Source organism: Podarcis raffonei, chromosome 3 (genome assembly GCF_027172205.1).
Source record: "Podarcis raffonei isolate rPodRaf1 chromosome 3, rPodRaf1.pri, whole genome shotgun sequence".
Lineage (NCBI taxonomy): Eukaryota > Metazoa > Chordata > Lepidosauria > Squamata > Lacertidae > Podarcis > Podarcis raffonei.
The window spans coordinates 5,442,225-5,455,960 of NC_070604.1; the positions used below are offsets into that span (position 1 = coordinate 5,442,225).

Here is a 13,736-nt window from a genome sequence, read left to right on the forward strand (position 1 = left end):
TTAGCTCAGCATATATGCTGCTCATTTCGCTTGACTCTGTGATCAAAATTTTCATTATAATCACTACAGGCAAGTGGCTGAAAGGAAATAGATTGGGCTGAGCAGATTCTAGGTATTCCTACAATTACATTCATTTTGAAACTGGGCACTTTCTGGAACAAAAGCTCCCAAAATCTTCCACCAGGACCCAGGCCTTTACCGCTTGTTGGGAATCTTCACATAATGGATCTGAAGAGATGTTAAAGGCAAAGCTTGTAGTTCTTTCCATGGCCAGCCCAAGGTCTCTGGATTATGCAGATCTTTTAGAGCAAATAGACATTGGCTTTCCCTATCTCAAATGCGATGTGCAATGTGCAAAGCAATAAACCTTTGTCCAATGCTATCTTGTTTTAGCTTATTTCATTCTTTGCAATTGGTGTGTCACAGTTTGGACTGAAGGTCAATAAGTTCATTTGGGGGATGGTGCAAGGCAGGCTGGGAATGGAGGACCCGATAAATTTTCAGAGGCCCATGACCCCCGATTTGGGGGGGGGGGGGTTGCAGGGGTGCTGAGAGTTGCTAGGAGGCCTTCCTTCAAATAGCTACAATTCCCAGGGAATTATGGATCATGTTAGCAAGTGATTTTAACAGTACCTCGGGTTAAGTACTTAATTCGTTCTGGAGGTCCATTCTTAACCTGAAACTGTTCTTAACCTGAAGCACCACTTTAGCTAATGGGGCCTCCTGCTGTCGCTGCACCACCGGAGCACGATTTCTGTTCTCATCCTGAAGCAAAGTTCTTAACCTGAAGCACTATTTCTGGGTTAGCGGAGTCTGTAACCTGAAGCGTATGTAACCCGAGGTACCACTGTACGAGGCTTAAGGAAAGTATATTTCTCAGGTCCCTTAAAATATCTTTCTTTACTCCTCCATGTAAGGTAAAAAAAATATGACCATGTTGGCAGATACCGATTAGAACAGTGATGGCCAAACTTGGCCCTCCAGCTGTTTTGGGACTACAATTCCCATCATTCCTGACCACTGGTCCCGTAAGCTAGGGATGATGGGAGTTGTAGTCCAAAACAGCTGGAGGGCCAAGTTTGGCCATCACTGGATTAGATGAACACTAAACTGAAAGTATAGAGGCAAAGTGTACGGTAGGTGAGAGAATAGCTAGTTTAATGCAAGTGCAACTGCAATCTATTATTCATTCCTAATATTTCTATGAGAGGATAAGGTAATAATTAAGAACAGTTGAAGCAACAAAAACTTAAGGTTCATTTAAACAATATGAAATGATACACTAAGCCAAGGGTAGGCAAACTAAGGCCTGGGGGCCGGATCTGGCCCAATTGCCTTCTAAATCCGGCCTGGAGAGTCTGGGAATCAGTGTTTTTTTACATGAGTCGAATGTGTGCTTTTATTTAAAATGCATCTCTGGGTTATTTGTGGGGCATAGGAATTTGTTCATATTTTTTTTCCAAAATATAGTCTGGCCCCCCACAAGGTCTGAGGCACAGTGGACTGGCCCCCTGCTAAAAAAGTTTGCTGACCCCTGCACTAAGCACTAAAGCAGAGACTTCTGGGATCACAATATCTATCTATTTTGGTAGCTCTTAATGTGGGGTGCCCAAACCGATTTGGATTAGAAGATGCAGTTGTTTAATTGGACTCGGATAAGCTTGCATTATGGATTGGTGATATTCACCCAGATTCATATTCACAACATGCACAGAAGCAGCTCTCTGCAGCTTGTCTGAGCCGCTGGCAGGGCCCCTCTGGCCAGCTTAGCCCTCCGAAGCCAGGGGCAAGTGTGCTTGGCTGCCTCCCATCACCACCCCACTGCACAGGAGTCTACTTTTGAATTCATATAATAAACGTCTGGTGCTAGATACATTTGGGTTAGGTTAAAATAAAATCTTACTGAGGTCCGTCAGAGCTTTATCATAGACTTTGGGGAGGACTGGTTTTCCAGATAGATTTTCATGCACAAGAAAGTACTGTATTTTCTGGCGTATAAGACTACTTTTTAACCCAGGAAAATCTTCTCAAAAGTCGGGGGTCGTCTTATACGCCGGCTACAGCAGCAGCTCCTGCAGCAACTCCCCACCAGGATAAAATGACAGCAAATTAAATCAGAGGACACCAAGCTCTCTAGATGAAGCAGAAATAAGCTTGAAAATTGGCCCCAGAAGCCCCCGGCCACTGGGAAGTGGAGCGGATTTCCGAGCCGGACTGGAGACTGGTTTTTAAAATTTTTATTTGGTGTGCGTTGGAAGAGCGGTAGTCTTATACGGCGAGTATATCCCAAACTCTATATTTTAACTGGAAAAGTTGGAGGGTCGTCTTATACGCCCAGGCATCTTATACGCCGGAAAATATGGTACTATGCATACTGCTTTAGCTGAGATTCCTGCATTCTAGGGGGCTGGACTAACTCTAAGATTCTATGAAGTTTTCTGACTTTTCTACATATCACCAAATTTCACCCCCCCCCCAAACTGCTGCAGTGTATCTTTCATCCGTTGTAAAGAAATGCCACAAAGGTCACTGAATCTCTAAGCTAAGCTACAGCCGAGATGTGTTTACAAAACCGAAAGGCGTGTGGATAAGTCTGACAAACTGGCAGGGCAAGAACTGGGCATTCATGCTTTTCAGTAGAGTTACTGATGGGACGTTATCCTCCAGGACATTTCCCTGAGCTGGGAAGCCCTGGCTATGTAACTTCTTGGCGAGGACTGTCGCTATGAGGCGGTTGTACCCTTTCCTGCGGTGTTCCGGCAAAGTATAACCATGGATCATAGTAGCAAATTGGTCCGTCAAACCCCAGGCAATGGGGCAGCCCCCTTCATCCAGGACGCAGGTACTAGGGAAACAGGAAATGAGGCTGGCAAGGTATTTTCGGCATTGTTCGCTTCCTCCTCGGGACCATGTGCTGTTCAGCAGGCTGGCATGGGAGACATCGAGGGAAGCAAGCTTGGGTGGAGGTACTAGCCTAAAAAAGATTTCTCCAGTTAAAATGTGCTGTAAAATCCATAAGGTACACACAAAAACAGGGAATACATACTAAGGGGCTTATCCTTTGCTCTTTCCAGGCACAGTGAGCACTTTAAAGCTCTGTTTCCAAGTGCCTGTCATATGATGATGATGATGATGATGATGATGATGATAATAATAATAATAATAATAATAATAATAATAATAATAATAATTTCTTTATTTATACCCCGCCCTCCCCAGCCAGAGCCAGGCTCAGGGCGGCTAACACCGAATATAAAATACAATAAAACATAATAGAAAAAAAGAAAAAAGAAAAAAAGTTAATTAAAATACAGCTTAAAATATGGTTTAAAATACAGCTTAAAATGCAGCCTCATTTTAGTAGTAGCCCATAAATCAAGACCATAAGGGGAGGAAACATTTATATACCAAATCCCATATAAGGAGTCAGAGTGAGTTCAAGCCGAAGGCCAGGCGGAACAGCTCCGTCTTGCAGGTCCTGTGGAAAAAGATGTCAAATCCCGCAGGGCCCTGGTCTCTTGTGACAGAGTGTTCCACCAAGTCGGGGCCAGTGCTGAAAAGGCCCTGGCCCTAGTTGAGACCAATCTAACCTCCTTGAGGCTCGGGACCTCCAAAGCGCTATAATTTATGGACCTTAAGGTCCTCCTCGGGGCATACCAGGAGAGGTGGTCCCGTAGGTACGAGGGTCCTAGGCTGCATAGGGCTTTAAAGATCAAAACCAGCACCTTAAACCTGACTGTGTACTCCACCGGGAGCCAGTGCAGGTGGTAAAGCACTGGACAAATGTGATCCCACAGCAAGGACCCCGTAAGGAGCCTCGCCGCAGAATTCTGCACCCGCTGGAGTTTCTGGGACAGCTTCAAGGGCAGCCCTGCGTAGAGCGAGTTACAATAATCAAGCCTGGAGGTGACCATCGCATGGATCACTGTGGCCAGATCAGGGCAAGAAAGGGAAGGGACCAACTGCTTAATATGGCGGAGATGGGAAAATGCCACCTTTGCTGTGGCTGCAACCTGCGTCTCCATAGAAAGGGAGGTGTTGATGGTGACACCCAAACTCTTGACAGAAGGTGCTGGCACTAATTAAGCCCCTGCAAGAGATGGGAGTTGACCCCCCCAACCCCATGTTGTCCTGACCCAGCCAACGGACCTCTGTCTTCGAAGGATTTACTGTATTTTTCGCCCCATAGGACGCACCACCCCATAGGACGCACCTAGTTTGTGGGGGGGGAATAAAGGGGGGAAAATTATTTTTCCCCCAGGCGCGGGGGAAGCCTGAGCTTCCCCCGACCCCAGTCCCCAGAACAGGCTGCCGCCGCAAGCCTTGCGCGCCCAGCGGGACCTCCTGCAGGGCGCGAGAGGCTTGCCGACATCTGCCCGAAGCAGGGGGCGGGCTCCGCAGCTCGCCCCCGCTTCGGGCTGCAGGCTGCCGGCCCAAGCCTCGCGCACCCAGCGGGACCTCCCGCCGGGCACACGAGGCTTGCGGATAGCTTCCTGAAGCCTGGAGAGCAAGAGGGGTCGGTGCACACCGACCCCTCTCGCTCTCCAGGCTTCAGCGAAAGCCTGCATTCGCCCCATAGGACGCACACACATTTCCCCTTCATTTTTGGAGGGGGAAAAGGTCATCCTATAGGGCGAAAAATACAGTAACTTCAACTGGCTCCCATGCAGCCATCCAGCCACAGCTTCCAAACATCTGATCAGCATGTCTGGAGCCGAGTCAGGGTGGCCGTCCATCAACAGATAAAGCTGGGTGTCATCAGCACATTGATGACAACCCAGCCCAAACTTCAGACAACCTGGGCAAAGGGGCACATAAAGATATTGAAAAGCATTTATCTATTGCTCTGGAGTTCTCCCAGCGAAAATCTGCCCTTTAAAGCTCAATCCGTGGGAAACCTGAACTGACATTTGCTCTGATTGAGTGCTAAAGAGCTGGATTTTGAGGAGAAAGCTCTGTGGCAAAAAAGGGCTTGGACACAGAGCTTTTAAGCACAGACCAGTGCCTGGAAAGAGTGGGCCAAAAGGCAAGTGTGGATAAGCCCTACTTGAGATGGGTGGCAATGGAAGGAAAGGAGTCAAACAGAAGGGAAAAGTGGAGCCAGTAGGCGATAAAGCCTATCAGATATTCCGTGCTCTCGCTCCCCACCTCGGCCTTTTGGGATAATACTTATAGGTAAAGGTAAAGGGACCCCTGACCATTAGGTCCAGTCGTGACCAACTCTGGGGTTGTGGTGCTCATCTCGCTTTATTGGCCAAAGGAGCCGGCGTACAGCTTCTGGGTCATGTGGCCAGCATGACTAAGCCGCTTCTGGCGAACCAGAGCAGTGCACGGAAATGCCATTTACCTTGCCGCAGGAGTGGTACCTATTTATCTACTTGCACTTTGACGTGCTTTCGAACTGCTAGGTTGGCAGGAGCAGGGACTGAGCAATGGGAACTAACCCCGTCGCAGGGATTCAAACCGCCGACCTTCTGATCGGCAAGCCCTAGGCTCTGTGGTTTAACCCACAGCGTCACCCGCATCCCTTTGAATCCTACTAATACAAGTCCATTCTTAATACCAAAAGTGAGTTTGAAGGAATGCATCTAACTGAAACAATGCATTCTTTGCTTTCACACCTGCAGGGTAGCAATTTTGTCCATGGAGTTGCTCCTGGAAATGGTTAAAAAAATACAAAAAGGGGATTCTTTTCTTCATCTGTCACAGCATCTTAATTTAGAAAATGTGGCGATCAGAGCTAGGGGAAGGAAAGATTCGGGAGTACATTTTAAACCTTCTTGTTTAATACTATGCTGTGTGTCACCCGCCCAACTTTCCTTCCAACCGTATTTTGCACCTGTCATCGGCCAGTGGATCTAGTAAAAAACAACAACAAATGAGATTCTACAAGCCTGAAATCTGCCCACCGATGTTGCAAAACATTAATACAGAAAAGGACAGGAATCAGCAGACTGGTTGGGGTGGGGGAATCCTTGAGTGAACTGTGGCGTCTTCACCCAACTTCATAAATCAGTGTCTAATTTTGGCACATATTTCAAGAGCGGCATTGCTGTGGAAAATAGTAATGATATGACTAAACATACGGGAGTTTAACCTCAGGAAGTGTATCAGGATCTGGATGGATAACCATTTGGAAACAAGACTGCTTTACATCCACAAGCTTGGAACTAGCTACAGCTTGGGAAACGTCGTACAATCCATCCTGCAGTCCTGCGTACAGATAAATGAGAGAATAAGCCTTTAAAACGCAAGATATAAGGCAATGGACTAATCCAGTTTAGCCAAACTAGCTAGAGGTGCTGTATTGTGTCCCACATAATACTTTTTTTCATTTCTTTAGAAATGCTCCTTTTTCACACTCATAAGACAGCACCCAAAATTCATTTTGATGCTTTATATAGATATTTTGTGGCACCTGTACTGACAACCAAATTTACATCCCTCACTGAATGAGTCAAATTAAAAGTTAAATTCATTTCATTTTGTGAGAAGGTACCCTGGGGCATTTAAACAAACAGCTGAAAGAATCTAACACAATGGTTTAAATAAAACAACTTGTATACACATTTTCATAAGCTGCAATCATCACACCAAATTCCCTAGTGCAAAACCAACTGTGTGTGTGTGTGTGTGTGTGTGTGAGAGAGAGAGAGAGAGAGAGAGAGAGAGAGAGAGAGAGAGAGGGAGAATCACTTTGCTGCTGGACACATAAATAAGCAAGTGTTTATGTGAAAGCCTGCAAGAGAACATACACCATTTAATTTCTGCTATATTTTCACCATTCATTCTATAATCTTTAGAGCACAGCATTTGATATAGATATTCTTAGTATATTGCAGGTACAACATACCCTGGCAAAAATCTAGTTTGTGACAAAGGGCACACTGCTGAAATTCTCAAGTCTGTGCCATTAACTCTTTCCACACTCTGACAATATTGCTTGGAAATCTTTCTTCAGAAGTCAGTCACAGCATTGGCACATCCTAATTTCCATTACCCAGCAAGAAATAAGCTTTACCCTGTATTTGGAAGACTTGCTCCCAGTTTACGGTTTCTGGGTTCTCCAGCAACACTTGATACGCTTGCTGGTCCTTGTAGAATACAGCATAGGCATTGGTAAAATGGTCCAGGTCATCACTTTCAGCCTATGATTTTAAAGACACAAAAACCCCTAGTTCATCCCATTATACACACAAATACACAATACTTTCGTTGCTATAATCAAAACTGTGATGTGCCACAGGGCTCAAATCAGGAGGCCTGGTCAAACGGAAGGTCAATGAAGAGAACTTAGAATGAAGAAACAATGGCCAAAAGTCATTATTTCTTCTCAATAAATGAGTTTTGTAGCGATTCTCATTAGGCTTCCCATTTCAAATTGCAGGAGTAAGGAAGTGAGCATGTCAAATATGTACAGCAAGTTTCAGCAATCATTTGTATACAAATCAGGAAAATTTGGATATAAATCAAGAAAACTAAATGAAAAAGCTTGTTTGCTTTAAGGACTCATGTTGAAACTTCTGTTGTCAATTAAGTATGGTTCATCATTATCTATGAACCTAAACTGTAGTCAATCTCAACTATGATTTAGGGCAAACAAGCCAGTATAATAAAAACATGGTTTGAAGCTGGCCTGACTCCCTAAACCATGCTTAAAACCAACTGGTCTGTTCAGCTTCAGGCATAATAAAAAACCGAAGTGAAACCTTCTTCTCCTCATTGTTTTGTACTGAGTTGAATAGGATCCAAATTGCAGCAGTCTGATTGGTCCTAGAACAATAGGATTCAGAATGCAGCAGTCTGATTGGTCCTAGAACAACAGGATCCAGAATGCAGGGGTGATTGGTCCACAGGAGCCACCCAATCCAACTCCAGGTGGAAGTGAATCCGCAACCTGATTGGCCTACAGGAGAATCCCGGAATTAGCCAATCACGTGGGGCCCATTGTGTAAATAATGTATATAAAGCAGACATTTCAGGGGAACTTCGATTCCTCACTACTATGAGCTGAATAAAGAGCATGAAATCCACACTCGACTCCTAGTGTATTTCACTCATGCTGCAAGAGAAGAGGAGAACTCACAAATCCATGGCTCTTTTAAGCAATGCTGAACACCCAGCACCTAAATGTTGTGTGTATGGGGGAGGGGAGGGAGATGGAGAGAGAACACACTAGATTATACTCTTTACTATACCGTTCTCTGCCGGCGGGTAATAACAGCTTTAAATTCTGGCCATGAATCCACCACCACTTCCTTCCTGAAGGGGTTTCCTCTGTTTATATTTAGCACTGCTCCATAAACCTTCAAAAGGAAAGATGAGCTGTTTAGAGGTTGGAAAAAATATTGTTACAAGGGTCAGTCTGGATGAAAGCCTAGGTCCCTTCCAAAACCTGTGATCCTGTATCAGTGAGGCTAGCATGCATGAGGGAACCTGGTAGACCAGCCAAATTAAGTCATTTAGCTTTCACTGGCCAGTTAAGTGCTCATAAGCATCCGAAAACATGAGGCAAGACACCGTGCTCTCCACAAAGGGGGGTAGGCATTTTCCCCCACTCCCCCCACCTGGCTGGATGCCAGGTGATCCTAGGCAGCAGAGCTGTTGTGTATAAGAGCTGGAAGCTGGAGGAGACAGAGAAACGTCGGCCTTTTATGCTGGACTTTGGTGCCCATCTGGAACCCTAATAGGGAAGCAAGATCTGTTGGGGTGTTAATGCTGTGAGTGCCTCCATCCTATGCTCAGGTTGGATATATGCAGCGCTTTCTTTCTGGGGGGACGCAGACCCCTAAACATTTTGTGAATCTAAGTTTGGCCTCATTGAGGGGCAGTATTTCAATACGAGTAGGAAAATGAGAGCACCCCTAAATATTTTTTTAGAAGAAGAAAAAAGCACTGGATATGCATAATAGGGACGCGGGTGATGCTGTGGGTTAAACCACAGAGCCTAGGACTTGCCAATCAGAAGGTTGGCGGTTCAAATCCCCGCGACGGGGTGAACTCCCGTTGCTCGGTCCCTGCTCCTGCCAACCTAGCAGTTCGAAAGCACGTCAAAGTGCAAGTAGATAAATAGGTACTAAGGCGGGAAGGTAAACAGCGTTTCCGTGCACTGCGTTGGTTCGCCAGAAGCGGCTTAGTCATGCTGGTCAGATGACCCGGAAGCTGTACGCCGGCTCCCTCTGCCAATAAACGAGATGAGCGCCCCAACCCGAGTCGACCGCGACTGGACCTAATGGTCAATGGTCCCTTTACCTTTACCTATATTCATCACTGCCTAAGGAACTAAGAATTAGGCTGCTTTAAAAGGTTGAGTTATTTCCCTCTCTCTTCTGCAAATGTGTTTTCAGAGAACCATTGTAGATGGAAGCAAGATCTTACTGACATTTACGGAGAAAAGAGGACAGAGAGGAAGGAGACCATTGTTCTTCCCCTACTCCCATGACACTCTGCAAGCCAAGGGCTTGGCTGCAGTAATGAGCACGAAGGGAGGCAAAACACAAGGGAGCGAAAAGCAAGTTTCCAAAACCAACAAACTGAAAGGAGCCTTTAAAGATGTTTCAAAAGACTGCAAATTCTGACGTTTTCCAGAAAAGTTGTGTATGTTTTACCTGAAATGAATCAGGCACAATTCTGTATCAGAAACGATGGTGAGTTTTTGTTTTGTTTTTCTCAGGGAGTAAACATTCGGCTTTCTTGAATGCTTCAGCTTACAGAGTTAAGCATCACCTCTCTTGATTTGCTGGCTGCAATTGAGACCTCAGTTGAACATGGGTACCTGAGAGACACCAGCATAATGGAGCCTTGCACTTTTCATTCAGAACTGGCACATACCTGCAGAGCATAATCACTGCTACCCTCTCTGAGCATCTATGTCTATGCATGTGTTGCACATTTATGACGAACTGAATTTATAGGGTAGATATAACATTTCATCTTTATGAATTTTCAACAGGTCTCCATTAATCACTGATCCCAATGTTTGAAGGCAGGAACAAAACCAGCCTGCCATTTTGCATCAGATTATTATTATTATAACTGTCAACCCCCTGATAAAATTCTAATGTTCATTATCATAATACTGTAGTGATCATTTTGTAATTGTTTTATGCAAGTTTAAATGTTGTTCTGGGGGTGCTAATATAAATATAAAATGCATTTTTATTTAATAAAAGTATACAGACCATCCATCTTTTCAAAAAGACAAAAAACAGCCCCCAACTGTATTTCTGCATGGAAGACAAGTACAAATTCAGGTCTAATAGCAAAAATCTGTACTCCATCATCTCTCTAAAAGATACACCCTGATAGTTCAGACTTTCAAGCCCATAAATAAAGTCTACGTAGATTTGCATTACCTTGAGTGATTCAGGAAAATTACTGAGTAATTTGTGTTCCAGTATTTGCAGCTTTGTAGAACAGTTTAACACCAGCATCTTGCAACCTTCATGCAAACATAGGTGGCCTACTAGAGGGCACAAGCAGAAGAAAAACCGTGACTAGCAGCAAATGTTACTTCAGTGCACTGGAAACATGGAAGCCCAAAACATAATCCTAGAGATCATACCCTTCTGTATTTATAATTACATTTTATACAGTGCCATCGCCCACCCCACCCCCCAGTACCCTATAATCAGCTGGACTTTATTCTGGACTAAAACCCATGAGAAGCTTCTTGAAGAAAATTTCACACAGTAACTGCCACAAATTTGATGTTTTTACTGCTCTACCTTTTCGAGTTAGCTGTAAGCAGCTATGAGAGTGACAAGTCCGAAGGGGTAAACATTTTATAAATAAAATTAATAAAAACTTTGACAGCACTGTTGTCCACTCTCATAGTTTTAAACCCAATAAAGGGTAGTATACAGAGAGCCTGTCTTCACCCTAAACGTGAGAGGGTGGGGAGCTGTGCATGGGCAGCCGCCCTCTCTAAATTCACAAGGCAAAGATTATTTTGTTGGAATGCAGAACTCAAAATTCTTCTACAATGGGGTAAGAAAGAAACACATCTTATAGAAATGCATAGCCCGTTACGGATAGCGTATAGATCAAAACGGTATTTTAAATTGGGTTAAAGTTTCAAAACACCATGTCTGCATTTTGCGTCAAAATGGGCTGTGAACACAGATACGTGCCACTCTCTGAACAAAATATACAAATATGCCACACAACCCTCATATATCTAGGTCCATACCTGGGGCTGATTTTCAACTGGCTGTTCAGATATAGGAAACAGCTGGAACACTAAGAGGCACTTTCGGTTACATAGATTTTCTGGGAGCAGGTGGAAGATGAAGAGGAAATAGCCACACCCTCAGAAGGAGGGACTTACAACACAAGCTTTAAAAGACAATAGTAAAGGTCAAAAAACTCCAAAGCCCTGCAAACTTGCCTCATTGCCCACAAGACATTTGATATTGCAGCACTGTTTCTTGAAAGATATCCCATTTCCACATACTTTAAAACAAATTACAATGATTATTAAGGAATTATTGAGCAATTACGACGGTGTAACCAGACATCAAAGAACTAGTCATAGTTCTACACAGTCCTGTGGGAAATGGTCTAAACTGTGCAAATAGAAATACATTGTGGGAAGCAGAAGACCTCTGTGCCTTTGAAAGCTCTGAGTTTCCCCCATGTTCAAAACCCCGTTTGTTCGGTTAGGCTTTTCCTAATGCTGCTCTAGCTTCTTCCCACAATCATTTGGGCCAGACTGAATCTGCTGAACAGAAACTGACTAGAATGTTTGAGTCAGGAAAAAGCTCTGCATCTCTTAAGAAATCTGTAAGAAGAGGTCCTAAAAATCTTATATCTGGAACAGACACATGGAATAATCCTGTGTCCATCTTCAATTACTTGCAAGGCTATAGATTTCTAACTTCTAGGCTATTTATTTTTACCTTGTGAAAATTCCTAAACTGAAATTAAAGTTTGGAAGCAGGCCAGTTGCATACCCCTTCCACAGAAGGCAGCAACTTCAGGAATTAGATATAATTTCATTTTCATTGTTCCATTTACCTATGTATCTACTTCTTTACCATAGATCTTATTGCATAGATAAGATGATTAAATATTAGGTGTAGGAAACATGGCTGATTTACAACCCGCTTAAAACTTATATAAATATGAATACTTCTTTTGAAACAAAGCAATTCTAACTTCTAGCTAAAATCTGTCTTCCATATAGCCTAGGTGCTGAAGTCTCATCCTTGGCAACCATACATGCACTTTTAGTTCCCTGTGGACCACAGGCTAGAGCACATTTGTCATTAAACAAAACCGAGATCAGTAGCATGTAAACAAACTGATTCGACAGTTCTCTTGGCTGTACAGTGTTCCAGCAACATCTTTATGGGTGTAGCGGAAAGCTGTTTCTTTTATTCAGGCTTATTTCAGAAGATGCAGAGAGAAAAATATGCAAGCCAGAGATGTGATATACCTGTTTTGCTTGTTTTCCAAAACTGAATGGCACTTGACAATTAAACCTAAGAAAACAGAACTATAAGAAAGGAGAGTTACACCTTAATCTTGTGGTTCCTAAATCTAAGAAATGCCAGGTGTGACTTTCCTTATTGAAAAGGAACCAAACCCTGCTTTGAAAATAAAATGTAATCCTTTAATTTCAGTTTTCTCTCTTTTTGGCATTAGTTCCAATATCCATGAGATCAAATTTAACTTGAAGAGGCGACTGCAAGTAGGTAAAATTATATTTTGTTAGATTGCAAGCAACTTTATTTTCCTCTTTTAAAATGCAGATAAAAGCCTAAGTCATTCATAACTCTTCCCATCTGATATAAATGTAAACCTATTATTGTGCCTTATGATTTTCATGAGAAACTCAGTAGATTTCTAGGGCACTGAGGCAGGAAGCACTGAATAAAACCCTGACAACTTACATTAGGGAGCTAAGCAGGGAGTTGCTCTGCTAAATTGGAAATGTCAAACTTGCTTATCCACCCTTCTTCTGCATGCTTACTTCAAAAGCAGAGGCACTTGGCAGCTGCTCCTTCTGCTTAGAATCAACGGAATACAGTGGTACCTCAGGTTACATACACTTCAGGTTACAGACTCCGCTAATCCAGAAATAGTACCTCGGGTTAAGAACTTTGCTTCAGGATGAGAACAGAAATTGTGCAGCGGCAGCGCAACAGCAGCAGGAGGCCACATTAGCTAAAGTGGTCTTCAGGTTAAGAACAGTTTCAGGTTAAGAACGGACCTCTGGAACGAATTAAGTACTTAACCCGAGGTAGCACTGTATGACAATGACTTGGGATGATGAGAGCCAAGTTCAATCTCCAGGGACTTACTGCAAGCTTCTCAGCTTCTGAATGTAGCACACATAGGAAGGAGAGGCTAGGTTGGCTCATCCCATCAGGAAAGCCCCCCCTCAATAGGCCCTACCCCTTAATGTTGGTTGATGGAAAAGGAAGTGTCTATGGGTTGGGGTGGGGCACTGAGACCCCTTAAATAAAGTATTGTGTTTTAATTTGTTGGTGTAACCCAGTCGGATGGGTGGCATATAAACAACATACTACTACTACTACTACTACTACTAAAGGGTTAAAATGTCCAGCATGGCATACTTAAGGTCATCCCCTCTTGCAATTAATCTTTTGGAACTGCTGCTCCCCCAGCCTGGGCTGCACCTGGATGTTTTGAAAGAGCCATAAACAATTTCTAAGCCTAACTTGTTCACACTTAAATCAGCTTGTTGATGAGATTAGTAAACCAAACTG

The 13,736-nt window shown here is 43.7% G+C and overlaps 1 protein-coding gene across 2 annotated transcripts; it reads right to left on the bottom strand.

Moving 5' to 3' along the window:
* Positions 1 to 1,137: 1,137 nt before the first annotated feature.
* Positions 1,138 to 13,171, bottom strand: GLYATL3 (glycine-N-acyltransferase like 3). 2 transcript variants are annotated; one of them, XM_053380447.1, is made up of 6 exons: positions 11,192 to 13,171; positions 10,356 to 10,465; positions 8,199 to 8,306; positions 7,022 to 7,148; positions 6,087 to 6,213; positions 1,138 to 2,974 (listed from the first exon to the last, which is right to left on the bottom strand). In XM_053380447.1, exons 2-6 carry the CDS (start codon positions 10,431 to 10,433, stop codon positions 2,548 to 2,550), a joined length of 867 nt encoding a protein of 288 aa, XP_053236422.1. In that variant the 5' UTR covers positions 10,434 to 10,465; positions 11,192 to 13,171; the 3' UTR covers positions 1,138 to 2,547. The 2 variants fall into 2 exon arrangements, with proteins under 2 accessions (XP_053236422.1, XP_053236420.1); XM_053380445.1 differs by having other exon boundaries at positions 10,356 to 13,169.
* Positions 13,172 to 13,736: the final 565 nt, after the last annotated feature.